The sequence below is a fragment of the Sus scrofa genome, chromosome 4, assembly GCF_054392235.1.
Source record: "Sus scrofa isolate SSC_HxYL_T2T_F1_AM1 chromosome 4, Sscrofa_HxYL_maternal_Yorkshire_Landrace_v2.0, whole genome shotgun sequence".
Lineage (NCBI taxonomy): Eukaryota > Metazoa > Chordata > Mammalia > Artiodactyla > Suidae > Sus > Sus scrofa.
The window spans coordinates 101,475,294-101,501,537 of NC_139386.1; the positions used below are offsets into that span (position 1 = coordinate 101,475,294).

The following is a 26,244-nucleotide window of genomic DNA, read 5'->3' on the forward strand; positions in this document are numbered from 1 at the left end:
GGGGAGAAGAGACTCCAGTTGGGGCTGAGAGAGGACAAGGAGGCCCAGATGTGTCCACTGTTCTTTCTCCTCTGAGAACCATGCCTGTCACCCTGTGCCTCACCTGAGTTTGTGTCTTTGAGATTTTTCTGTGTACACCAAGGCAGAGGGAGCAGAGGAGAAGAGTTTGACTCAACTTCTGCCCCTGGCCTCTGTGCCCTCCAGCACAGCCACAGATATATAAAGGATCAATTCTTCATAAATGGACAATCTAACAAACTCACACACTCAATTAGAGACTGTTGGTCCCAAGCTCTGTCACCTCCTCACCTCCCCCAGCCCCACCCACCCACTCCAGCCAACCTCCCTCCACCCCATGCATACATATACCTCACTTAGCTCTACTTCTGTGGAGCCCCAGCTCTTCAGAGCCACCACCTCCCACTGTCCCTGGGCTCAGGGGACACAGGCTTTGGAGGCAGACGGGCCTAAGTTCAGGTGTATCACTCTCTAAGTATGTGACCTTGGGTAGCTTACATAACCTCTCTCTACCTCAGTTTCTTCATCTGGATTGGATGTAAATCAGATGGAATGATACCTGGCTCACAGTTATCCCACAGATACTGGCTTATCACTTTCTTAACTTACTTTTCCTTTGTTCTCAAATCTTTCTGGAAGTCCTAAGGCCCTTCAGAGAAGTCTTTACACATCAATCACGGCAGGAAGGTCTAATCTGCTAGATGGAACCCCTTCTTGTTCCCCAATTTCCCCCTCTCATACCGGCTTTTCCTAACGCTGACCAGTTACCATAGCAACATCTCCCCTCCCCAGGACCAGAGCCTGCCCCTGCCCTTGCAGACAGACCTCTCCAACCACCAAGTGTGCCATGCCTCTCCTGCAGTCTGATCTCACTCCTGCTCTTCCTCTAGTACTGAGACTCCTGCCATGGCTGCAAGGCTTCCCTCGGTACATCAGACACTGCCACCAAAGCCCTGACGACACCTGCCCATCCTGTTGCTGCCTTTCCTGTATGCTGCATGCTGGCATGTAAGAGGACTGCCAAGATGCCTTTGCCCATCCAGAGTCACTCAGGAAGCTATAAGCGCAAAAGTGTGGCTTAGGAGCTCCTTTGGGACTTGACTTCAGAGCTAAGAATGCTTCCTTCTCAGCATCTTCAAGGATGATTGTTCTTCATCCATGAGGGATATATTTGATGTATGGAAAGTACCCAAAGGCGTGCAGAAAAGAATGAGCAGCAGTGTGCTGTGAGAGGGGGAACCACAGCCCGAAGTCGAGGGGCTCTTATGTAGCTTTGTCCCATCCACCCAGAGTGGCTACTTCTCTGAGGATTCTGAGCATCCTCAATTATAAGAGGCTTGGCCACACCACCTCACATGGCTGTCATGTACATCTAAGGAAATGAGATGGTAATGAAAATCAAATCCAATCAGTGATTGCCTTTACTATTACCTGCCTGGGGACTTTCTCCTGGGACGGCCAGGCTGTAAACTCCCTGAGATGAGAACCTGCTGCCATCCTGGTCAACACTGAATCCTCAAGCCTTAGCTCTGTGTCTGAAATGGAGCAGGCCCTCCATAAATATTTGCTGATCAATTGACAAGCTGAGTTCTCTGTCTTTGCAATGAAGGATTACACATGATCATCCTAAGCCTCTTCTCCCACCAGCTGCAAAACACTACCTACCTACAGGATAGAGTTGTGGGGGAAAGGTATTAACTAACTTTCTTTTTTCTTTCTTTTTTTTTTTTTTTTTTGCTTTTTAGGCCCAAACCCGCGGCATATGGGAATTCCTGGGCTAGAGGTCGAATCGGAGCCACAGCCACAGCAACGCAGGATCCGAGCCAAGTTTGCCACCTACACTACAGCTCACGGCAACACCGGATCCTTAACCCACTGAGCAAGGCCACAGATCCAACCTGCGTCCTCATGGATACTAGTCGGATTCGTTTCTGCTGTGCCACAATGGGAACTCCTGTCTTTGTTTTTATCGAAAATGAGGCCAACCAAAAAGAAATGAGATTGGATTTCTTGTGTGTCTCATACACTTGGTAGGAAAAGTTAATTCCATGACAAGAATTCCAAGAATGTTCTAAGGAATAGCAACATCATCAGAAAAACACGTATAACTTCCCAAAGTGACCACTTTGAAAAGGATAACCCTCAATAGATGGAAATGTTCATGAGCGTTTGCACTAAAAAGAGGAGTCCCGTGACCAGACGGTCATAGGGATGAGGACTGTTCCACCGGTCCCCCACCGGGCGGAGCACTGCTGAGCCCATCACATTGGATGTGTGATGCTCTGTCATGCGCAGACAGCCCGAGAGAGAGATGGACAGAGGGCACCAAATGTGGGAGGAGGGGCCTGCTAATTAGACCTGCAGGTGAAAGAGACAAGAAGGAAGGGGAGGCTGGGCGGGGCTTGGAGGAATCAAGCCTATCCGCGGGGCGGGGACAGCCTGTCTAAAACATTAGCCTCAGTTAAATCTCTTATAAGAGGTTTCTGTCCCGCTCACCTGGCACTCCACACACCGCATAACAGCCACTTGCTCCAGCCCGCCCTTACATTAGGTAAGTCCCTTCTTGAGGAGCCTCGTCCTCACTCTCAGTGTCTTGGGGATCGGAACGCATTAATCCAGGGCTGCCAGCTAGGTAGGAGCCCAGAGGTTGGCCAGCAGCGGCTGGGGCAGGAAGTCTCTATTCCCATTGAGCCCTGGGCAAACCAGGCGCCGCTGCTCTCTGCCTCCCCCCGCGGCTGGCCTGGCAGCAGCTCCTCACTGGGGGCTGTGTTGGCAGGAGCAACAGAACCACCCACGTGCCTTCCCGGATCAGCAGAAGTCTCTGGTTCTTAAGGTTCTAGAAGCCTCTTTGCAGTGCTCAGAGTCTAGGAAACCAGGTTATTCTGCCAACCCAACACTGGGGTTGTGCTTTCTCATGGAGAGAGGGGCTTACAGGGCGGCCCTCCCCAATCCCGGGCCATATTTAGGCAAGATGGGTTTGTGCACTTATCCTAAGGGACTGAAGTATAACTAAAAGGTCATCTTATTATCTTCACTGCTGATAGGTCTGTGGCTAAGGTCTGCCGCGTAGGAAAAACAAAAACAACAAAAATAAAACACCAAGATCTTTTCATGTCTCTGTCGAGGTGCGTGCGGTTTTCTGAGTTTTGTACCTTGAGGTACACAGGAAGGCAAAGTCTGCCTGAACTTTTTTGCTTCGGGATGACAGCAGCACGCTCTCCCTCTGAAAAGTCCCCTGGGTCTGTAACCTTCCACACTGACCTGCTTCCTCTAGAACAGAGGCCCCCCGCCTTCTTTTCCTCGTTCTGTCCCCTGATCATGCCTTCCTTCTCCCCGGCCCCTCGCTTTCCTTCGCCATGGTCCTCTCTCCCTTGGGTCTCAGCTTCTGCACGTTCCATCACCTCTGCATTTGCACCTCACCATCTCAGACAGTCATGTCTTTTGGTCTCTGTGAGGCTTTTGCTCAAAGCATCTCTGGGTCGCTTTGCCCCTTGCCCATCTGCCAAACTGGGGAGCCCCGAAAACCCCTCCCTTCTTGTCCTCCTAGGCCACCAGGGCTGTGGGCTTGGCGGGGCCACACAGCTACAAGGGCAGCTGACCTCCACCCAGGTCCAAGCACTGAGGACAGAGGTCACATTCAAAGGAGCTTGGCCTCTCAGAATAGGAAGGCCACCCACTCAGGGAAGGCGCCCCCTCCTCAGCATTCCCAGCAGCTGGTAGCCCAGACTCTTCCTGAACATCGTCTGCAAAGGAAGCTGGAAAGGGCAGAGTTGGGCCCTGGAGCTCCTGCTCAGGCCCCACTGGAGGCAAAGGTTGACTCACCTATGTACTTACTGGCCGTTGGTGTTCCCATCGGGGCCCTAACACTCATGATAGGCAGAGGCATGGCCCTGTCCACAGGTGCAGTCTAGAAGGCTCACTGCACTTGGATTCTCGGATTTCCTGTTTTCTTACTAGCTGTGTGGCTTTGGGCAAATGACCTAACTTCTCTGTTTCCTCACCTATAAAAAATAGGACAGTATAGACGATAAGGGATGATGCACTTGAAAGGCTTCGTGAGCAGTAGAGTGTATGTAAATGTACACGAATAATATATGATCTAATAACATAAAATGATATTTAATAACTAGCACTTAGTATAAACCAGCATCTGCCAAGTGTTTATATGAATTATCTTTTAATTTTTACAATAATTTTATCAAATAAATACCAGTACCACCTCCCTCTCATAGTGAGTAAACTGAGGTGTGGAGAGGCAAGGTGACCGGTCCAGCTCACCTGACAGGTAGGTGGTGGGGAGGAGAGTAAATCCTGCGGCAGGGCCTGCGCCCGACCACACGCACTCCGCCTTCCCATTCGTAAAACATCAGAGAGGCCAGAGGCAGAGCTGAATAGGCAAGGAAAGGATTGAGAAGCTGGAGTCTCCGTAGGAAACTGCTGAGGTTGATTACAGAGCCCTCAAGGGGCTTCTCCTCTTTCTCCAGCTTGACTCCCAAGATGCCTCAGTTACTGCGAAACATTAATGGGATCATTGAAGCCTTCAGGCGATACGCCAGGACGGAGGGCGACTGCGCGGTGCTCACCCGAGGGGAGCTGAAAAGGCTCCTGGAGCAAGAGCTTGCTGACGTCATCGTGGTACGCTGCGCCCGGTGGGGGAGGGGCAGGAGGGGGCATTCAATGAACATGTTTGCCTCTGGACACTGAAGTGACAGCCGCCAGATCCAGGAGAAAGAGATGGAGTAGAGATGGCCACAAGAGTAGACAGGCCCTTAGAGAAAATACCCTGACTGATTAATTCTAATTTGGAGACAGGGGGAGAGACTGCTAAAGGGACAGCTCAGAGAGGAGCAGAGCCTTTGACTATTACAGAGACGAAAATAATTGCTCCTCTCTGCTGCTTCTTAAATGTGATATGGTGGCCATTTCCTATGTCCATCAGAAGTTTGATCATCTATTAATAAGTATTCAGAAGCATGGCTCTGTGCCTGGCACAAAGCAGTTGTGCAGACAAGTTAGCGAAGTAGTCGCATCGGAGGTGAGGTTTTGGAGAGCAGGTTAGCAGCTGGGGGAGACTCTGGGAGCCCGTCCCTGGCAAGCCAGACCTAGGGCCTTGATGCACCCCCCTCCCTCTCCCTGCCTTTGATTTGCCGCCAAAGCAATCATGATAGTGAAAGTCTTGGGGGCAGGGACGTGGGACACAGGAGGATGCATGCTCAGGGCAACCCATGGTTCCACCAGACCCCCTCCCACCCCATCCTGGCAAATCACGGAGCCTCAGTGAAGATCTCACAGAATTCCTGAGGGGCTGTCTTCCTGCTGTACATCTCTTAAGGTTGGATTCCCTGGAGAAAACACAGCTTCATGTCAGGGGCCAGGGCAGAGGACAGCCCAAAGGATCTATATGAGCTCATTCACTGATTTGTTCTTGATTAAATCTTTATCCAGTTCTTCTATAGGCTAGAAGTTGGGCCAGACACAGGATACAAAACAAAGCATGCTTCCTACCCTTGAGGGAGGGAGGCTGGACTAAATGAAAGTGACTTCAGGGAGTTCCCACTGTGGCTCTGCCTCTGGCCTCTCTGATGTTTTACGAATGGGAAGGCGGAGTGCGTGTGGTCGGGCGCAGGCCCTGCTGCAGGATTTACTCTCCTCCCCTCACCTACCAATGAGATGGACAGCATCTTGAGAGCACTGGGACGCAGGGTCAACCCCTGGCCAGGAACAGTGGGTTAAGGAACTGGCGTTGTAGCAGGTGTGGCTTAGGTCACAACTGCGAAATGGATCTGATCCCGGATCCAGGAACTCCACATGCCATGGGGACAGCGAAAAAGGAAAAAAAAAAGAAAGTGATTTCATGTTAGTGCTGCTATTTCTGTGTGTGTGTGTGTGTGTGTGTGTCTGTGTGTGCGCAGTGTGGGGGCGCTGAGCAGGTGGGCTCCCAGGCTCATGGTTGGCATGCCTGCAAGCTGTGGTCCAGCCTGACCATGTCCTTCTGGGGTGGGGGGATGCTGACTTAGCCTCATCTCCTCCCCAGAAACCCCATGATCCAGCCACTGTGGACGAAGTCCTGCGCCTGTTGGATGAAGATGACACAGGGACAGTGGAATTCAAGGAATTCTTGGTCTTGGTGTTTAAAGTTGCCCAGGCCTGTTTCCGGACACTGAGTGAGAGTCCTGAGGGAGCTTGTGGATCTCAGGAGTCTGGAAGCCGCGTGTCTGCAGCCTCCCAGGACCTGGGGGGAGGACAAAGAAGTAGCACATCCGTGGGAAGGGTTGGGAGAGGACAGGACCATGCGGGGAGTGGCAGTGCACAGAGTGAGCAGGCCTCCAGAGGACAGGGCGGGCCTGGGCCTCAGACCCAAGGTCAGGACATCAGTGCTGCTCAGGTCAGTCACCAGGACAACCAGTCTGAGTCCCAGAGACAGGAGGGAACCAGCCAGCTGACACAAGCCAGGGGCCACGTGGAGCAGCCCCAGAGAGTGTGCAAGGACAGGAGTCCTCAGACCAGAGAGAGGGACGAAGAGGGGCAGCCGCAGACCAGGGAACAGGACAGAGCCCCGCAGACAAGTGGGACCGTCACAGGAACCAGAACTCAGACCCAGACACACACCCAGACTGAGGAGCAGGACAGGAGCCATCAGACAGGGAGCACCAGCGTCCAGCCGCAGGAGTCCACCTATGGCCAGACCAGGGAGACTGAGATTCATGGTCAAGATGGGAGTCAGACAAGCCAAGTGGGGACAGGAGGACACATTCAGACACAGGCAGGGTCACAAACCCAGACCGTGGAGCAGGACAGGAGCCATCAGACAGGAAGTGCCAGCATCCAGCCACAGGAGCCCACCTATGGCCAGACCAGAGGGACTGAGATCCACAGTCAAGACAGGGGTCAGACAAGCCAGGTTGTGACAGGAGGACATGTGCAGACACAAGCAGGGTCACAAACCCAGACACACACCCAGATCGCGGAGCAGGACAGCAGCCTTCAGACAGGAAGTGCCAGCATCCAGCCACAGGAGCCCACCTATGGCCAGACCAGAGGGACTGAGACCCACAGTCAATACAGGAGTCAGACAAGCCAGGTTGTGACAGGAGGACATGTGCAGACACAAAGAAGTGTCACCCAGATCGTGGAGCAGAATAGGAGCCATCAGACAGGACATGCTACTATCCAGGCACAGGAGTTTGCTAGTGGCCAGACCAGAGGGACTGTGACCAATGGTCAGGACAGGAGTCAGACGAACCAGGTAGTGATAGGAGGACACTTTCAGACACAAGAAGGTGGCACCCAGACCGTGGAGCAGGGCAGCAGCCATCAGACAGGAAGTGCGAGCATCCAGCCACAGGAGCCCACCTGTGGCCAGACCAGGGGGACTGAGACCCACAGTCAAGACAGGAGTCAGACAAGCCAGGTTGTGACAGGAGGATATGTGCAGACACAAGGTATCACCGGGACCGTGGAGCAGGAGAGCAGCCAGACTGCAGGCCACACAGGGGCTAGAGATCAGGGCCAGACTGAGAGGCAGTCAGACAGTGGTCAAAGACAGACACAAGAGAGCAGCAACGCGGCAGGAGAGACGGTGCTGGGAGGACAGGCCCAGACTGGGGCGAGCACGCCGACAGGCAGACAGGACGGCTGCAGCACTCACCCCACGTGCCGTGTGACAGGAGGGCAGGGAGAGAGCGAGCCCACCACCGAGGTTAAACAGGAGTGGGTGGATGACCTCGCAGGGGAGACAGTGATCCCAAGGCAGGACCAGGGCAGCCTGCACACCAGGGTGCCTTCAGCACAAGGCGGGGAGGCGGCCCAGCCAGAAGGGAACCGAGGCCTCACAGCCAGGGGGCTGTATTCCTACTTCAGAAGTGGCAAGCTATGAGTGTCCCAGCCCTGGCCTCCGGGGGCCAGCACGGGGAGGAGAGCAGAGTGCAGTTGGCATGTACAGCCAGCGTGTCCCCAGACATCAGCTCTTCATCGCGGAGCTCCTCTCTTCGGTCTTTCTCAGTGAGACTGTTTCTGTAAGGTGCTGTGTATCCTAAACTCTTCTCTTACCTGCTTTGCTGTGCAGACCCTCTCCAGAGTCATCCGCTTGTGCCAAACTTTCCTTAGTCCATGGGGGTTTTCAGAGCTACTTTAATTTCTGCCATCTGGCCATTGCCCCATCTATCCTAAGGCATCAATAAAACCTTCCTAAGCAATTGGGCTCTGTGGTCCATTCAGTCATTACTGACATGAGGGGCTAAGGATGCAGGGCTTTGATGAGGAACCAGACCTGAGCCCTACCCTTGAAGAGCCTCTGGTTGAGAAAACAAGACTCTGAGAGTTATAAGAGTCACAGAGAGGAGACACCATGTTTTTATACTTGGCAGAGATGGATCAGGAAAGTTTTCAACCACGAGAAGCTTTTTTCAGGCAAATTCCTTTAAAAAATAAGCAGGATTTAGGTAGATAAAGCTAGTGTCAATTTTCCATGACCTCTAATTCTAGGGTGTTAAGTCTCTGTTCACTTTGTAAGGTATAAAGGTCAAGGACAAACAGTAAAGAACTTGTAAGGACCCAGGGAACAGTGTTTCCTTCACAGAGAATCGACTAAACAAGGAGCTTCTAAAACAATCCAAAAACCCCAGAACCAAAAAATATTTGCTCTACGATATGATACAGTGCATTTCAATATATTTAGGTGTAGAATAAGACTAAATGATGGGGATAAAGATGACAGAATAGCGTTTTATAGCATATGCTTTGACATATAAATGTAATAGAAAAAATTGGAGGAAGCTAACAAAAAATGGAGGAAGAGGGAGTTCCCATTGTGACGCAGCAGGTTAAGAACCCAACTAGTATCCCTGAGGATATGGGTTCCATCCCTGGCCTCGCTCAGTGGGTTAAGGATCTGGCATTGCTGTGAGCTGTGGTGTAGGTCACAGACTTGGCTTGGATCCTGTGTTTCTGTGGCTGTGGCGTAGCTGGCAGCTGTAGCTCTGATTCAACCCCTAGCCTGGGAACTTCCATATGCTGTGGATGCCGCCCTTAAATGAAAAAAAAAAAAAAAAAAAAAAAAAGAGGAAAAAGGAGAAACTATGTTGAAAATAAAGTTCACTAGTCATTTTACATAAGCATATAGACTTTGGAACTAGAAGATGCAAACTATTACATTTAAAAAGGATGAACAACAAGGTCCTACTGTACAGCACAGGAATTAGCAATTTCTTGGGATAAGTCATGATGGAAAATAATGTTAAAAAAGAATATATATATACACATACATACACACACATATATACACATATATATGAGTCACTTTGTAGCAGAAATTGGCACAAAATTGTAAATCAATATAGTTTAATAAAATAAAATAAAATTTTTTTTTTTGTCTTTTTTTTTTTTTTTGCTATTTCTTTGGGCCGCTCCCGCGGCATATGGAGGTTCCCAGGCTAGGGGTCCAATCAGAGCCGCAGCCACTGGCCTACGCCAGAGCCACAGCAACGTGGGATCTGAGCCGCGTCTGCAACCTACACCACAGCTCACAGCAACGCTGGATCCCCAGCCCACTGAGCAAGGCCAGAGATGGAACCTGCAACCTCATGGTTCCTAGTCGGATTCGTTAACCACTGCGCCACGACGGGAACTCCCAAAATAAAATATTTTTAAAAACCCTGGGAGTAAAATGATATCACTTCATTTTAGATATTGAGAAAGAAAAAAGGTGGGGAGAGTGAAAAAGGCTGTTAGAAAATTCCATTATTTCTTAGTAGAGGATAAATAGTATATTAAAAAAGGAAGGGGACACTTACTACATACAGATGTTACTATCAAAATAATAACAGAACAAAAATATAAAACTTTCTCAACATCAAAAGATTTTGCAGGAAATAAAGCAAATAAAACAACAATATTAGGGAATGATGTTTTTTATGTACAGGAAATATATTTGCATAAATGTGAAATAAAGGGGCATGGCCGACTGAGGTCAGACATCCAGTTTATAATAATAATGTAAAAGGCTTGGAGTTCCCTTCTTGGCTCAGGGGTTAATGAACCCAACTAGGATCCATGAGGATGTGGGTTCGATCCCTGGCCTTGCTTAGTGGGTTAAGGATCTGGCATTGCCACGAGGTGTGGTATAGGTTGCAGATGTGACTCGGATCCTGTGTTGCTATGGCTGTGATATAGGCCAGCGGCTGTAGCTCTGATTTGACCCCTAGCCTGGGAAACTTCAAATGCCATGGGTGTGGCTTGGAAAAGCAAAACTAATAATAATAATAACAATAATATTAAAGGCCTAATTCACTATTGAAAAAAACACATCTTCATAGGTTCCATGTAAGCCTATGCTTTTCACAAGAGCCATTCAAATCAAGGAGATTCAGAAAATTATTTTTAAAATGATGAGTTAACAAAAATCAGGAAAATGCAGATTAAAACAAAATTTATTAAGAAGTGTCATGAGCTTGATCCCAGACAAGACAGAATTTGTCAAAAAAGCATTAAATAAGACCAAGAAGGACACTTTAAAATGTCAAAGGGTATAACTTCACAATGATAATATAATAATTTCAGTATCTATCCTTTCAACAATGTAGCACAAGTCTCATATAGCAGAAACTACAGTAAGTACAAGGACAAATCTTGTAAAACACAGAAATAATAGGGTATTTTCAGCTTAAGAAGTAAGTGTAGAGGCCAATTAAACAATACATATATTAAAATGTAATTTTATATATATATAATTTACCAATATGCTAACCCAACAATAAAAAAATACACCTCCTACACATGAAATATTTAACATTAGGCCACAAAGAAACCCTCAATGCACTATTCAAAAATAGAAATAATACAAATAGCTTGCTTATAGACATATGCACTATCAACGAATATTGCCAAATCTTTGTTGTTGCTTTTGTTGTTGGAAATTAACAATAGACATACACTGTATTAAACAGTTTTGGGATAAAGGATGATGAATACAAAACTAATGGAACTGCAGAACTTTTAGAGAATGATGACAAACTAGATACTGATGGATCTATAGATCACAGCTACATGAATGCTCCAGGAAAAACTCAGAACCTTAACTAGAGGTGAATAAAATTAAAATAAGTGAATTAAATGTGCTAATTGAAAAGCTAGAAAAGTACCAATAAAAAATATAATATAAGGATAATTTTAAAAGGTACAAGAGAAATGGCTAAGAAAATAGAAAAGCAATACAATAAAGTAAATAATAAATAAATAAATAACCACTTTCTTTGAGTTATCAAAGTAGAAAGTCACTAATCTACCTAATTTTCTAAAAAGGTTAAAAAAAAACTGCAGGTGAGAAAGCATAAATACACAAAATAAGAAATAACAATGGGCAAAAGATATAAACAGATAGTTGAAATATCTGAAGAAATAAATTATCTTGAAATATATAAAAAGACGCTAAAACGCATCCATTCACACTAATAGCAATATGAATTAAAACTATATCGAGAGACCATGTCTCACCAAAAGCTTGGCAAAAATCTAAAAGAGAGATAACAGACTTGAGAATACACTTTTTGAGAACAGAATTTGTAGGCAAGGCTGTGGACAAGTGTTCGCACATCCTTCTGGTGGGGATGTGAAATGAGGCAACCTCAGTGAAGGGCATTTGGCAAAATTCATCATTATTACACCTGCCTATTTTGTTCTTGCTGTTTCCCCCGACCTGAGGTAGATCCTGTCCACTAGTAGTGTTCAACGGGTATTTATTGAAAAAAATGGAATGACTTGCCCTCTCCTTTCACATATGTTGGTTCATATAACCTTTATGCACGACTGTGATTTTGGCAAGGCAAGTACAATCAAGCTCATATGGAATAAGAAAATGGAGAGTCTTTTTATTTATTTATTTATTTATTTATTTTTTGCTTTTTAGGGCCTCACCCACAGCATATGGAGGTTCCCAGGCTAGGGGTCTAATCAGAGCCACAGCTGCCAGCCTATATCACAGCTCACAGCAACGCAGGATCCTTAGCACACTAAGCAAGGCTAGGGATCGAACCCGCGTCCTCATGGTTCCTAGCCGGATTCAGTTCCACTGTGCCACAATGGGAACTCCAGAAAATGGAGAGTCTTTAGTATGCCAAAGCTATGCAGTTAGAAGATGGCAGAGGCAGGACTAACCAGATCTTTTGGATATAAACTTAGTGACTGATCACAACTCACGGAGAAAAAAAGGGCACGGGAGTGTGTGAGGATCTACCCAAAGGGGCTGGGAATGTTGCAAAAATAATCAATAAACAATCCATTGTAAGAATAGAAAAGAGTTCTATTTCAGCCAAATGGAGGACTAGCCTGGAAGCCCACTTCCCAGATTACTCTGGGAAACTTCTCTGAAGAAGCGGGGCTTTCAGCAGTTTTATATTTTGTCAGAATAAGGAACACTGAGACAGGGTTACATTTTTTTCAAGGTTTAAAAAAAAAAGAAAGAAAGAAAGAAAGAAAGAAAAGCCAGACCAGCACTATTCAGCAAGTTAGCATCGCCTTGGCAACTGGGAAGGGAGTCTTATCGTCAAAGGAGGACCGGCACTGGCATCCCAGTAAGGGGCATTTAATCTTTTTTCTTTTTATTTCTTTCCTTTTTCTTTTTTTCTTTCTTTCTTTCCTTTTTTTCTCTCTCTTTCTTTCTCTCTCTCTTTCATTCTTTCTTTCTTTTTCTTTCCTTTTCTTTCTTTCCTTCCTTCCTTCTTTCTCCCTCCCTTCCTCTCTTTCCTTTTTCTTTTTTCTTTTTTTTCTTTTTTTTTTTTTTGCTTTTTAGGGCCACACCCATGGCATGAGGAAGTTCCCAGGCCAGTCATCTAAATGGAGCTGCAGCTGCCAGCCTTCACCACAGCCACAGCTACAGGGGATCCGAGCTGTGCCTGCGACTTACCCACAGCTCACAGAAGTGATGCATCCTTGACCTACTGAGTGAGGTCAGGGATCAAACCTGCATCCTCATGGATACTAGTCGGTTTTGTTACCACTCAGCCACAACGGGAACTCCCTAGTCTTTATTTTTAATATGGACATTCTTTACTTCTGGTCAGGCCAGTGTGCCCTCTTCTTTCATAATTCAGACAGACATACGGTGTATGTTTGGTAGGCTACAAAAAGGCTATTTTAGTTAGAATAAAATTCAAGTTAACTCATGTGTAAGCCAGAATGACTTCTCTATATCTCAATATGTAAAAAAAGTTTTTTATCAGGAGGAAGTCATAGAGAGTGGCCCTTCCAGTTCCACTTCCAGCCCCCTAAGTAGATTTTTGCCATGAAACATGGAGCCCACTGACGCCTTGGAATACACAACATCCTTGGGATTCATGTTGTCAAGGAGGTTCTAGGAAGAAGAAGAGGGCTACCCTTGAACACTTGGGGGAAAAAATGAAGGCATTAGTGATTCTGAAAGAGAAGTCAAGCAAGAGTGAGTCATGGAGAAGCAAGAGCAGGCAGCCTGTCCCCTCTAAGCCTCCCCGTCTTGCTGGATGGATCTGAAAGCCACAGTGAGATTCCTCCCCATCCGCAAGCTTCAGATATAAATGAATAGAGATTCCTTGTAAATGTTAAACGACGGACTGGATTAAATCAGAGAGACTCATGGTCAGTCTTTAAAAGAAAGGTATCCAAGCTAACAGAATCTGACTGCAATTTTAACTAAATGTATTCACCTTTCATTCAGAAAGGAGAAGGGAGTTATTCAAAGCTAGAAAAGGGGAGTCATGGAACCAGTGAGGCTTCAGCCATACAAGCAGTCTGTGTCTAGGCGAGAGGGCCACCTCCCATTGGCAAGGTCTATGGTGGCAATGGACCTCCATCAGGGTGAATGGCCGGCCAGATGCCATTAACCTCCAAATCAGGAAATGAACTCTCCTCCTCTGAGTCGTGACCAACTCTGATCACGATATGGGCCCATGTGGGAGAAAAGGCACTGCCCAGGAGATACGAGTGACTAGTCCTTTCAATATTGTTTCTCTGGAGTTCCTATCACGGCTCAGCTGAAACAAATCTGACTAGTATCCATGAGGACACAGGTTCGATCCCTGGCCTCTCTCAGTGGGTTAAAGATCCAGCGTTGCCATGAGCTGTGGTGGCAGATTCAGCTTAGATCTGGCATTGCTGTGGCTGTGGTGTAGACCAGCGGCTACAGCTCCAATGAGACCCCTAGCCTGGGAACCTCCATATGCCACAGGCGTGGCCCTAAAAAAACCAAAAAAAAAAAAAAATTAATGTTTCTTGCTGTAAATCAATGAAATCATGAAAGTCAGTCCTAGTCTATGAACTGGCAGATTTAAGTCTGCCACTCAGGAAAGATCACTCAGGAGTTTTCTGGTGATTCAGTGGGTTAAGGATCAGGCATTATCACTGCTGTGGTGTGGGTTCAATCCTGGCCTGGGAATTTCTGCACGCCATGGGCATAGCCTATATATATAAGATTCAGAGTCTGGGCGCCGTTCCTGTGTCCTAGTTCCTGCAAACAAAGGGCATTCACTAAGGTAATCAGACCGCTCCATTCCTAGCCATGCCTCTCCTTCTCCAAAGACTTACTAGCTTGCTTGATCTCTTAAAGTTTCCACATAGATGCTTCTTTCAAACAATGTGCATGAGCCAAGAGGGAAAACTTGTGGAAAATATACAGAAACTTGATGGGAGTGGAATGTGTTTGTTTACAGCCCCTGAGATGGACTCTATTCCCTTTGAAAGATTAAAGAATTATCTTTCCACATCATATCAAACATATTAAAAGGCACCTACAGATAACTTAAATTTTTTTTTTTACTAATCTGGGGGAAAAGTTTTAGTAATTTTTTTAAATTACTCTCATATAAGTAAAGGTAATACATTTATCTGATTTTAGTTATGATTTCTTTGCAATACTGTGCATATTCTTGAGGAAAACTCTATTAAAAGTGCCTAACAAGTAAGAATTTATGATTACTAAACTTAACAATGAATTTAACATGAAGTTTTTAGACCTTTAAACATTTACATAATTCAATTTTGCACATTTTTGAGCTGACAATACATATATTACCTATGGAATAAATTCATTTATTTATTTACTTATGTCTTCTTAGGGCCTCACCCAAGGCACATGGAAGTTCCCAGGCTAGGGGTCCAATTGGAGCTGCAGCTGCCGGCCTACGCCACAGCCATGACACTAGATCCGAGCTGCATCTGCAACCTTCACTGCAGGTCATTGCAAAACAGGATCCTTAACCCACTGAGCTGGGCCAGGGAAGGAACCTACATCCTCATGGATACTAGTTGGGTTCATTACCACTGAGCCACAACGGGAACTCCAATATGTTTGCTTTTGACTAAAATATCTTGTTGGACTTTGCAAATCTCATAAGCCCCAGTGCTATCATTTGTCACGTGTAAGGCAGCCCTATCCTCGGGCCTGCAACTGCTTTCCAAGTGCCCTGCAAACCACTTGTACCAGGTTATTTCCCCTTTACAGGAACAGGTGTACCGCACTGCTGCCCCCTGGTGGTGGTGGTGGCGACTGCCGTCTCTAAAGGAACTCTCCCAATACGTTTGCTTATTCTGGAAGGAAAAAATGTTATCAAAAACCAGGACAGGCTCAGGTGTGAGGCTTCGAGCACTGTAGCACCTGGAGTGGCCCTGAAATCTCAGCAGAGCCCCACCCCCGGCTGATCGGAACCACAGGGCTTATAGTGGGCATGTATATATGTGTGTGTTTGTTTGGGGGTGCCCTTCACAGAGTCACTCCCACAGACAAATGGGCTCCCAACATCTGGCTTGTGGGGGGCTCCCAGCATCTGGGTTGAGGGAGGCCCTCCCTGGATCCCTCTGAAGAGCCAGCCCTCTTGCCAGGGTTGCGGCTCCACTGGGCAGGGACGGCCCTGTGGGTGCCTGATGATCTTACCTGGGAAAGCGCATTTCTGGGGCAGGCCCTGCGGAAAGGCAGGGAGGTGAACATCCCTTGGCTCTCCTCCTCTTGGCAGAAAACAGAACTCTGCACTTCTCCTGCGGCCCCTCCTGTCCTAGCCCCTCACAGGACCACTCTGGATTCATCTCGTGGCGCTGATGCAGGCCACTCGGCTCTGGGTGCTAAGTGTGCTCAGTGTTCCCATCTATACATGAGCTATAAGCAAGAAATGGTGGTTCCCTTCACATGTCTGGGAAGTGGGCAAGGCTTGGCGCTTAGGGGGCACATCCTGTTCTTATGTATTCCCATTTAACAGAGAGAAGAAAGTTGGGGGGACAAAAGCCAAATGGCTTTACCTCTATGGTTGCCCGAATGGTGAGAGGTTTGCAGACACACAAGACTAGACATGGGCAAGGGGCTGAGAAATAGGGCTGGGCCTGTCGAAACAGACACGGCTAAACTCTCAAGGCGGCACCTCCTCCTACGCATCAGGGCTGAAAGGGGCCCCTGAACCTTCCTCTTACAACACTAAACAGATTCCAGGGAAGAGGCTCCCCATTCCCTGGTGCTATCAGCTGAGAGAGTTTTGAGGCCCATGGGTGAAATTTGGAGGAACACTTGTTCTAGTGTATTTGGGGATTCTCTGGAAAAGAGCTGACATCACAAAGATAAAATGGGGCCAACTCTAGTAGGAATGATTGTTGTGGTCCTGGGGGCCAGAATAGTAAGGCATGCCATTGGAAGCCTCCACTCTCGGAAAAAAATAAAAGCTGTTATGGTAACAAGGTAGCTAGGTGCCACTTCAGACCCAAGGTTCTGCTTGGGCTTTGTGTTACCCTGTACTGAGCAGGTAGAAATTCAGTCAATGCATGTTTTTGTTTGTTTTGTTTCTCTTTCTTTGCCATTATCTAAGTCATTTATTGACACATTATCTCCACTTTCTCTTCTAGCACCCATGATCATTACATAAAAGCAACAATGTGCAATTTCTTATATCACCAAGACATAATTTTCAAATTAAGACCTAAGGGCCACCACTTATGGGAGATAATCAAGATCTTGCATCAGTACTCAGGTATTTCTTGAGTTTGGGTTGTCCAAATCCGTACACTGTTGTAACTGTGTTGTGTTTAGAGGAATAGGCTTCAGTGTGAAAGAGAAAGAATTCTTGTTCTTTTTTTTTTTTTTTTGTCTTTTGTCTTTTTTGTTGTTGTGGTTGTTGCTATTTCTTGGGCCGCTCCCGCGGCATATGGAGGTTCCCAGGCTAGGGGTTGAATCGGAGCTGTAGCCACCGGCCTACGCCAGAGCCACAGCAACGCGGGATCCGAGCCGCGTCTGCAACCTACACCACAGCTCACGGCAACGCCAGATCGTTAACCCACTGAGCAAGGGCAGGGACCGAACCCGCAACCTCATGGTTCCTAGTCGGATTCGTTAACCACTGCGCCACGACGGGAACTCCGAATTCTTGTTCTTAATCAATCTTTTCTCTTAACATTGTTCAAATGAAACAACAAGTCCTTTAGAAGAGTTTGCTACATCCTTAGTAGTAGTCCTTTTTTTTTCAATGGTTGATTTACACTGTTCTGTCATTTTCTGCTGTACAGCAAAGTGACCCAGTCATACATTCCTTTTCTCACATTATCCTCCATCATGTTCCATCACAAGTGACTGTAGGATACGGAAGTTCCCGGGCTAAGGGTCGAATCAGAGCTGTGGCTGGGGCCTACACTACAGCCAAGCAACATGGGATCCAAGCCACATCTGTGACCTATGCTGCAGCTTGCGGCAAGACCAGATCTTTAACCCACTGAGCAAAGCCAGGAATCAAATCAGCATCCTCGAAGACACTATGTCAGGTTCTTAACCCACTGAGCCACAATGGGAACTTCAATACATGCTTTTAAATGTCCTAAATTAAAAAAAAAAAAAAACTTTTTTAAATTAAGAAAATTTAGTTTCAAACCAATACATGTCTCTCGCAAAGAAATCATAGAAGATACAAGCAAAAAAGATGAATACAAAAAATCAACAATAAATCCTTTCCAACAATAAATCCTTTCCAGACCCTCCTCTACATGCAAATAACCTTATTTATCCATGTGAAAATAAATAACCTTTACCTTCAGATTACATGTGAAAATATAATCTATTATTATATGTGCAGATGAATATGTAAATTATATCTATAAGTTTACACCTATATGTAAAACATAAAATTATGCTTCTATGAAAACTACATTTATATGTATATGCACATTTACATTATACAAAAATGTATGATTGCAGGATAGCTTCATGGACTTTTCCCAGTGATTTAGAGCATCCTGTGTCAGGAGTGTTTGGTGTGCTAGGGAACCAGGCTGCCAAGATTCAAACCTCGGCTGTACACCGTGCAAGAGATGTGCCCTTTATCAAGGTACCTGTATTAGTTACCTCACCTGCAGAGTGGAGAAATAATGCCCTCTCCTCACAGTAGTTGTTGGGAAATCTATACATATAAAAGTATATACATGCCACGTGGCATTCAAAAATGTAACAAACTGAATAAAGCATTCATTAAGGCCAGCTCTTTATAAAGCAAAGGATGTTTGAAGAAGGACGAGAAGATACAAATGGTCCTGATCAGCTTGACCTTGACCTAGTATAGAAGATTCTCAGGACTTGAGCTCTCTTCCTAAGAGGTTAATTGTGGCTTTTGGCAGCTGCTCTGAACCTTGCCTCAACTGCGGAGATTTCCATCTCAAAGAAAACCCAAGAATTAGGGCTGAAGGTCAGAGCATTATTCCAAAGGTACCCAGGTAACACCAACCCCCTCCTTCTCTCTCAAGCTCTCCCCATCCCTGGCCTGTTTTTCAAGGCAGAACCAGTTTCTCACTAGTCCACCTCTCTTCCTCTCAGGATAATCACCTAAGAAGAGGGTAGGGAGTAGATCTCTAATTGGCTTATTTTCCCATAAGACTCAGGCAGAGGAATGAGGGTGGGGGGTGTGACTGGGGAAGGCACAATCATTAATGCTTCAGCTCTTGCATCTGATTTAGAGAGGCATGTTTTACAAACTAGAACAATCTGGCCCACACTGACCAGAGAAATCAATCCTTTGTTTTATGAGACATTTTATCATATATGAGTAATACATATGCATCATTTGGGTTCTATTTTTTCTTCTTCCAAGGGAAAGTCACCATCAACAGAGGAGAATTCCCATATGCAGGCTAAAATCTACCTTATCTTTTCATCTTAATCCCAAATATAACTAATCAGAGATAATAAAAATGGGACATTATGCTACATGCTGATTTGTACGTTACTACGGATTTACTCAGCACCAGTTTTGTGCTCGGCATATTACAACGTCAACCAGACCTAGACCCTGTCTAGGAGCTAACATGGAACTAAGTGAGATCATGGAAAGTATATCAAAATAAGCAAAGACTCTTAGCTCAGAGATTTGCCTGTGGGCCCTGTCAACCTCGCCTTAGCCAGGGGGCTCCACAGCAGCCACCATCAATCCCGAAAATGGCTATTTGGCTCTCATCCTCATATATTTGGTTCATAATGAGGCTCTGCTCACAATGACTGCAACACCCTCCCCCACAAAAAGCACTCTCTGTCATTTTGTCAGGGATCTTTTCCCTCACGACAAGCACCTGGTTACCCTTCTGAAACAGAGAACTAAAATCCACTTCTGCTTTCCATAAGACACCAGCCAGGAACTCACTGCCCTAATTACTATCTATTTTGTGATAAGATCGGTAGCCAAATGTATTGTTGAAGTGTTTGTCTTATGAAAGGGTGTTGTAAAATTTAATTACACCTCCTTACCCGTAATCAATGAAAGGTTAAGTCACACCTTAACAAAACATAGGGTATTAATTATCCCCAAATTAAGCAGCAATGCAGTAATCTGAGGTAAACCACAGATTTATCGTTTCCCACCCATGACCTGGTCTTTCTCACTTAGCTGGTTCTGGCCATCAGTCTTCCCCTTAGTTTTGCCATCGGAATAAACTGCTGTTAGTATTCTCTACACCCTAATATAAGCACCTCACCTAGGAAGATGTGGGGCCTGATGGTGGCTCTGCTGTGATCTGTGGAAATCAATCAGAGTATCCAGTTCAGGGGCATGCCACGAGTGCTAAGCCCACACCCCTTCGTAGGGGAATCTGACTGTCCATCGACTGGAGGTACCTTTCTTCCCCGTACACAGAGTGACCACCCTTACCTCTTCCTGGATCTAAGAACTAATAATAAAATTTGCCTATGCCAAGTTTTTTCATTTTGATTCTGCAACCTTGCCCATCTTCTTTGTCTCTCTAGATCTCAGCATTCGGATCTCCTGGGAGCATCATGATGTAGTGGAGAGAGGCCAATGCAGTCCCTGGGGTCAGAGTGTGAGAGAGACATTGGCTGCGTCCTGGCTCTGCCCACTACCATCTACAGACCTTTATTTTTTTTTTTTCATTTTTAAAAAAGTTTTATCGACGTATAGGTTTGGAATTAGCATATACACCCTGAGGTGTATAGAATGATTGGCCAACGGGGACCTGCGAGATAGCACAGAGAACATTCTGTGATAATCTTTGTGGGGCAAGAATCTAAAAGAGAATGGCTGTGTGTGTGTACACGGATAACTGAATCACTGTGTTGCACAGCAGAAATTATCACAACATTGTTAATCAACTCTGCCTCCATCTACATAACTTAAGAAGAGGGGCTCTTTCTGAGCTTCAGCTTCCTCACTGGAAAACGAGGACCATCACCGCTATTTTCCTTACAGAGCTGCTGGGAGAGCAATATGGGATGCAAAACATGTAGAGATGCTCTACAAGGGCCGGTGCCCTGTGCTCTCCCCACTCCCACCGGGGCCTTCCCCACCACCCCCACCCATCGGCCTCCCACTAGCACATACAAGAAACGGCCAGTTTCTGTTCTTTTCCTTTATCAATACTTCCAAAATCCTCTTTCTAATCTATATAACTACAACGTCAAACTGATAAGTTTCTTGGGAAGCCAGAACCAGAAAATGTGCTGTTGGTGGGTCAGTTGACTTGGGATGCCAGGTTGGAAAAAGAATGAATTTTTTTACCATTTTTGGCTGCATGAGGAAGTTACAGGACCAGGGATCAAATCCATGTCACAGCAGTGACCCAGGCCACAGCAGTGACAACACCAGATCCTTAACCACTAATAATCAGATATATTCAAATATTTGTGTACAGGCTGTACATTCTAGTATTGTAATAGTGAAGGAGTAGAAATAAATAAGATTTCTAAGACTAGGATACCAAGATAATAGAGTAAAATCCTAGGCAGGCATTACAAATCAGGTTTTAAAAGAGTGTATAATGACCTTGGAAAATGCTCACAATTTGATATAAAATTATATTGTCATTTTTTAAAATGTAGAAAACATAGTATTACCATATGATCCACCTATTCCACTTCTGGGTGTTTACCCAAAAGGGATGAAACAGGGATTCAAAGCATATTTGTAAACTCACAACAGTCAAAGGTGGAATTACCTCACGTCCGTCAGTGGATGAATGATAAACAAAACGTGGTCTGTACACATACAGTGGAATGTTATTCAGGCAAAGGAAGGAAATTCTGACCCACGCTACAACATGAATGAATCTTGAGGACATCATGCTAAGTGAAATAGTCACAAAAGAACCAATTCTGTGTGATTCCACTTACACGAGGTACCTAGAGAAAGTGAATTCATTGAGACAGAAAGTAAAACAGTGGCTGCCAGGTACTGGGGAGAGGGAGGAAGCGGGGAGCTGGTGTTTAACAGGAACAGTTTCAGTTTGGTAAGACGAAAAATTTCTAGAGATGGGTGGTGGCGATGGTTGCACAACAGTGTGAATATACTTAATGTCATAGAACTGGACACTTTAAAATGCTTAAGTTTCATGTTGCATGTATTTCTCTATAATAAAAAATACAGATTATATACACATCAGATACATGTACACTTCTACAATACACAAACATACAGACACACGCATAGATAAACAAAATACTGAAAAGCTATAAAAATGGTAGCAATGAATTATGAAATCTGAATGAAGTTATGAGATTTTTTACCTTCTTTGTATTTTTCTGCATTTTACAATTTTTCTATTATGAACATGTATTACTTTTAGAGTCAGAAAAAAAGTGTGTTTCTTTAAATCAACCTGAGTTTCCTTGAACGGGATCTTTGCTTTGGCCAAGGAAGAGCTGGTCAACACCTCCAGGCAAATGCAGGTGTGCTCTGCAGAAGGAATTTCTCCTCTCCAGGCCTGTCCTTAGCCTTTACAAGGCAATTTTAGGCTTGCAGAGCTCATAAAGAGTCTCTCGCCCACACATCGGCATTGCCAGAGAGCATTTACAAGGCCTCTTTGAATCTTGTAGATGAATTTATGGCTGTTTCATGAGGGATTCCTCACAATGGCCCCGGGAGCTATGTTGGGACAGTTCTGCCTGACTTACAGCCAGGAGAGTCATGTTGAGGCTGTACAAGAAGTGGAAAAAGTGCCACAGAGGAATCAGCCATGGAATTCTGCGGTGTGCCTGGTGGCCAGACACTCCCCTTTTCTGGCCCCTCCTTCTTTTGTTGACAAGTTGGGGATCAGGTTAAACTCATGACCTCCTCCTTGAGACCAAGCTCACAATTCCCCTGGCCTGGGGAGCCTTCCTTGATGAACTCCTCCAGACTCTAGGGTCACTTGAGCTGTCATGGCTTCAGGTGCTACTCTGTAAAGCTGTGGTCAAGACGTGCACGGGTCCATCAGCGATTTTCACGTGAGTCTCTGCATGTAATAAGCGATTCACTTGCCCTACTTAGAAGCCATCATTGGTTCTCCTTTGCCCTTAGAACAAATTCCAAAGCAGGACCTTATTCTGGTAAATATTCACAGGACCCTACCCAATCTGCTTTCTGTCCTCCTTCGCCAGCTCAGCTTTTGCTGTGCCCTACCCGTGTTCTGTCCCCCCTTGGTAACCTTCCCCTTGGCTATATTAGGCTTCCAGAAATGCCCTAACACACCATCCCTTGTTAGGCAGGGGCCTTTTCATCCACTGGTCCTTCTTCCTCCAGCTGGTCAATGCGATACCTGTCAAGACCCAACTTGTACATCAAATAACAACAGCAAACATTACCAGTCCCTTACAATGTGACTAATAATGTTTTAAGTGTGTCACCTGTAATAACTCATTTGTTTTGTGCATAGCCAAATCCCGAACATGTTTTTTTCTGCTGCCTCACTTCCCTAGTTTCCTGCCTATTTTCTTAACATGGTTCTTCAGAGGTGATTCTATAAACCACTGGATAGCCTCCCTATGAAATGCTATTCTGCTTAAATGAGCCAGAGTTAATGACTGCTGCTTAAAACCAATAATCTTATAAGACAGTCATCTAGCAAGACTCCACCAAGTGTCTGTGAATTCCAGGCACCTGTGCTGGTGTAGAGGGACCACAAGGCCTCGAATCTACTCCTGAGGAGCTCACATCTGCATAAAAAAAAAAAAAAAAAAAAGACAAACAGCAATGCAAGGTAGTTAAAGGCACAATGTGAATACATATGAAAGTATCACTTAACTCTGTGGGAACCCAAGTGGGAAGCCTGAGAGGGCTTCCAGGAGGAGGTGACATCCAAAGAGGCAATACTGCATCTGTGGCCAGAGGGAACTCTGAAGCCATACCTCCTGGGTTCATATCTCACTTCTGTCACACATTAGATATGTAACCTTGGGCAAGTTGCTTGATGTCTTTGGCCTTCAATTTCCTATCAATAACAATAAAATATCCATAACAATAACCATAAAAATACCTACTTAGTGATCACCTCTGCAGCCAGCTCAGCCCCCAGGATGACTATGGAATGCGCCCCCAGGCCTGGTGCTAATACCATCTGCTTTCTTACCAACCTCACCTTGCTGGCGAGAACCATCTGTCTCAAGCCCACGCCTCAATTCCAGTCACTGATTTAGTCCTTAGGCTGTTCCTCTGGCTGGAAGGTTCATTCCTTTAGTCTTAGACCTAGAAGTTGACTCAGCCTCTCCTTGATGTTTCCAATTTGACTAGCACTTTAAAAGGTTGAGGTCATATTTTAGGTTTAGGTTTCTTATTCATTGAGAAAAGTCCCTTCTCTCTGAGTTCAAAATACACTCCTCTGAGCCTATTCTGAACTGTTCTCTTCAGAGCCTCAAAAATACTATGTATTAGCCTTCTAAATACCCCTAAAAACATCCTCCCTAAACTAAGCAGCCTAGTATACTAAAAACTCCTAGTCTTCTGGAGTCAGGGAGATCTGGGTTAAATTCACAGATGCACTTCTAGCTGTGAGACTTGAGACAAGTCACTTACCTCTTCAGGCCTTTAATATCTATTTCGTAGGGTTATTACAATGCCCAAAATACAGAAGATAGATCATAAAACTGTTTGATTCTCTTCCTTTAATTCATTCCTATTATTTTCTGTATTCCCATTTTGAAATATCTTCTAATGATCCCAGCTACAGCCAATTTTATTGTTTCCTGTTGTGCTAATTTCCCTACTTCAAATTTTTCTACTAAAAGTGTTATCTCCCAAGAGTCACACTTCTGAGTTTCCAGTGCTACTTCCTTGCATAAAAGCCAGCTCACTGTTCATTCGACTTTAGCTCCATAAAAGTATTTTCATTCCTAATCTATATGCACATCATAATTATTCTATTATGCTGAAAAGGTATGTCACTGAATTTCAAAAGGGAATTTGGCAAGATCTCTTATAATATCCTTATGACAAGTGGAGAAAACTCGAATGTATGGTCAATTACACAATCGCCAAAACTAAAGGTGATGACTAAGGAAATAGAATCTTTCTTAAGAAAGCATATAGTATCATGCTAGCATTCTATCCACATCTTACTATACTTAACATTTTATTAATCACTTGAATCCTAATTTCTAAAACAGACCAATCAAATTTACAGAGGACACAAAGCTGGGAAGGTTAAACAGTTTCTTTCTTTCTTTTTTTTTTTTTTTTTTTTGTCTTTTTTGCCTTTTTCTAGGGCCACTTCTGTGGCATATGGAGGTTCCCAGGCTAGGGGTCTAATCAGAGCTGTAGCTGCCAGCCTACGCCACAGCCACAGCAACGCGGGATCCGAGTCGCATCTGCGACCTACACCACAGATCACGGCAATGCTGGATCCTTAACCCACTGAGCGAGGTCAGGGACAGAACCAGCAACCTCATGGTTCCTAGTCGGATTCGTTAACCACTGAGCCATGATGGGAACTCCAGGTTAAACACTTTCAAGTCAGAAATGGTTCCTCTGTGTGTGTGTGTGTGTGTGTGAGTGTGTGTGTTTGTGCAGATCATATTCATGCTTAATAAAACAAGAAGTTTTAGGGGGGTAAACGTAAAATTCTTTCTTCAAGTCAACTAAACCTGAAGCACAAGTGTAGGATAAGATCAAATTGGTTCAGCAGTAGTCACTCTCCCATAGGCAACTCAGTATGATTTCATATTGTTATATAATTGCCCCCAAGCCAATACAATCTTAAGCTGCCTCACAAATCTAGCTTTAGCATAAAGGAGGTAATGGCCTGTATCTTATGCAATTAGACCACACTTTTGGAATTGAATTCAGCTGAGGATGACACATTTTAAGAAAGATGCTGATAAGCTGAAATGCATTTAAACAGGAAATTATAAGGATTATAAACCACGTCATAAGAGGAATGTTTGAAGGAAGCAGAGATTTTGAGACTATACAAAGCATTCCCAGAGTTCTAAGGGAACAGGATAGCAGTAGGATGCAAAAAGTATAGAAAGGTTCTAATGTCAAGGAGCTCACATACTAGGTGATTAGTGTTATAATAGAAGCAGATTCAAAATGGGGAAGAAAAGCCTAATTTTGCCTGAGGGAGTCAGGAAAGTTTTCACAGAAGGGAATGAGGCGGACACTGAATCTCAGAAAGAATGGGGAGGGTTTTACCACCAGCAGAGCAGATCTTTTGATGCAAAGGGAACAACACAGACTTGAGTCCCCCAGGCACGGATTAAAGCAGGGGGTTAAGAAGTAAATGGAGGTAAGAAAGTGTGACAGAAAGTACTCCAGGTTTCTGCTTAAATTTAATTTCCTTGGAGAAGTTCTCCCTGGCCCCTGATCTCCAGTCTAATTAGGTGTCCCTATTACACTGTATCCTAATGCTCCATAAGAGCATTGGGGGTTGTGCCTGGCGTATGATAAACACAATAAATATAGTGAATCATGCACATAAGGACCAATTTAAAGCAGATTGTGACAACTGCTGTACTGTATATACACATTTCTCAGGAGACAAGGAATG

The 26,244-nt window shown here is 45.1% G+C and overlaps 2 protein-coding genes across 5 annotated transcripts in view; one reads left to right on the forward strand and one right to left on the reverse strand.

The window, feature by feature from the left end:
• Positions 1-8,213, forward strand: part of CRNN (cornulin) — a 41,001-nt gene extending 32,788 nt beyond the window's left edge. The window contains 4 exon segments of one of the 4 annotated variants that reach the window (NM_001159659.1): positions 2,520-2,569; positions 4,503-4,653; positions 6,053-6,668; positions 6,837-7,894. In NM_001159659.1, the coding sequence (NP_001153131.1) occupies positions 4,516-4,653; positions 6,053-6,668; positions 6,837-7,894 (1,812 nt within the window). In that variant the 5' untranslated portion in view covers positions 2,520-2,569; positions 4,503-4,515. 4 annotated transcript variants of the gene reach the window in all.
• The window catches only part of CRCT1 (cysteine rich C-terminal 1), a 239,033-nt gene that overhangs the window by 69,418 nt on the left and 143,371 nt on the right, over positions 1-26,244 (reverse strand). The window lies entirely within an intron of this gene.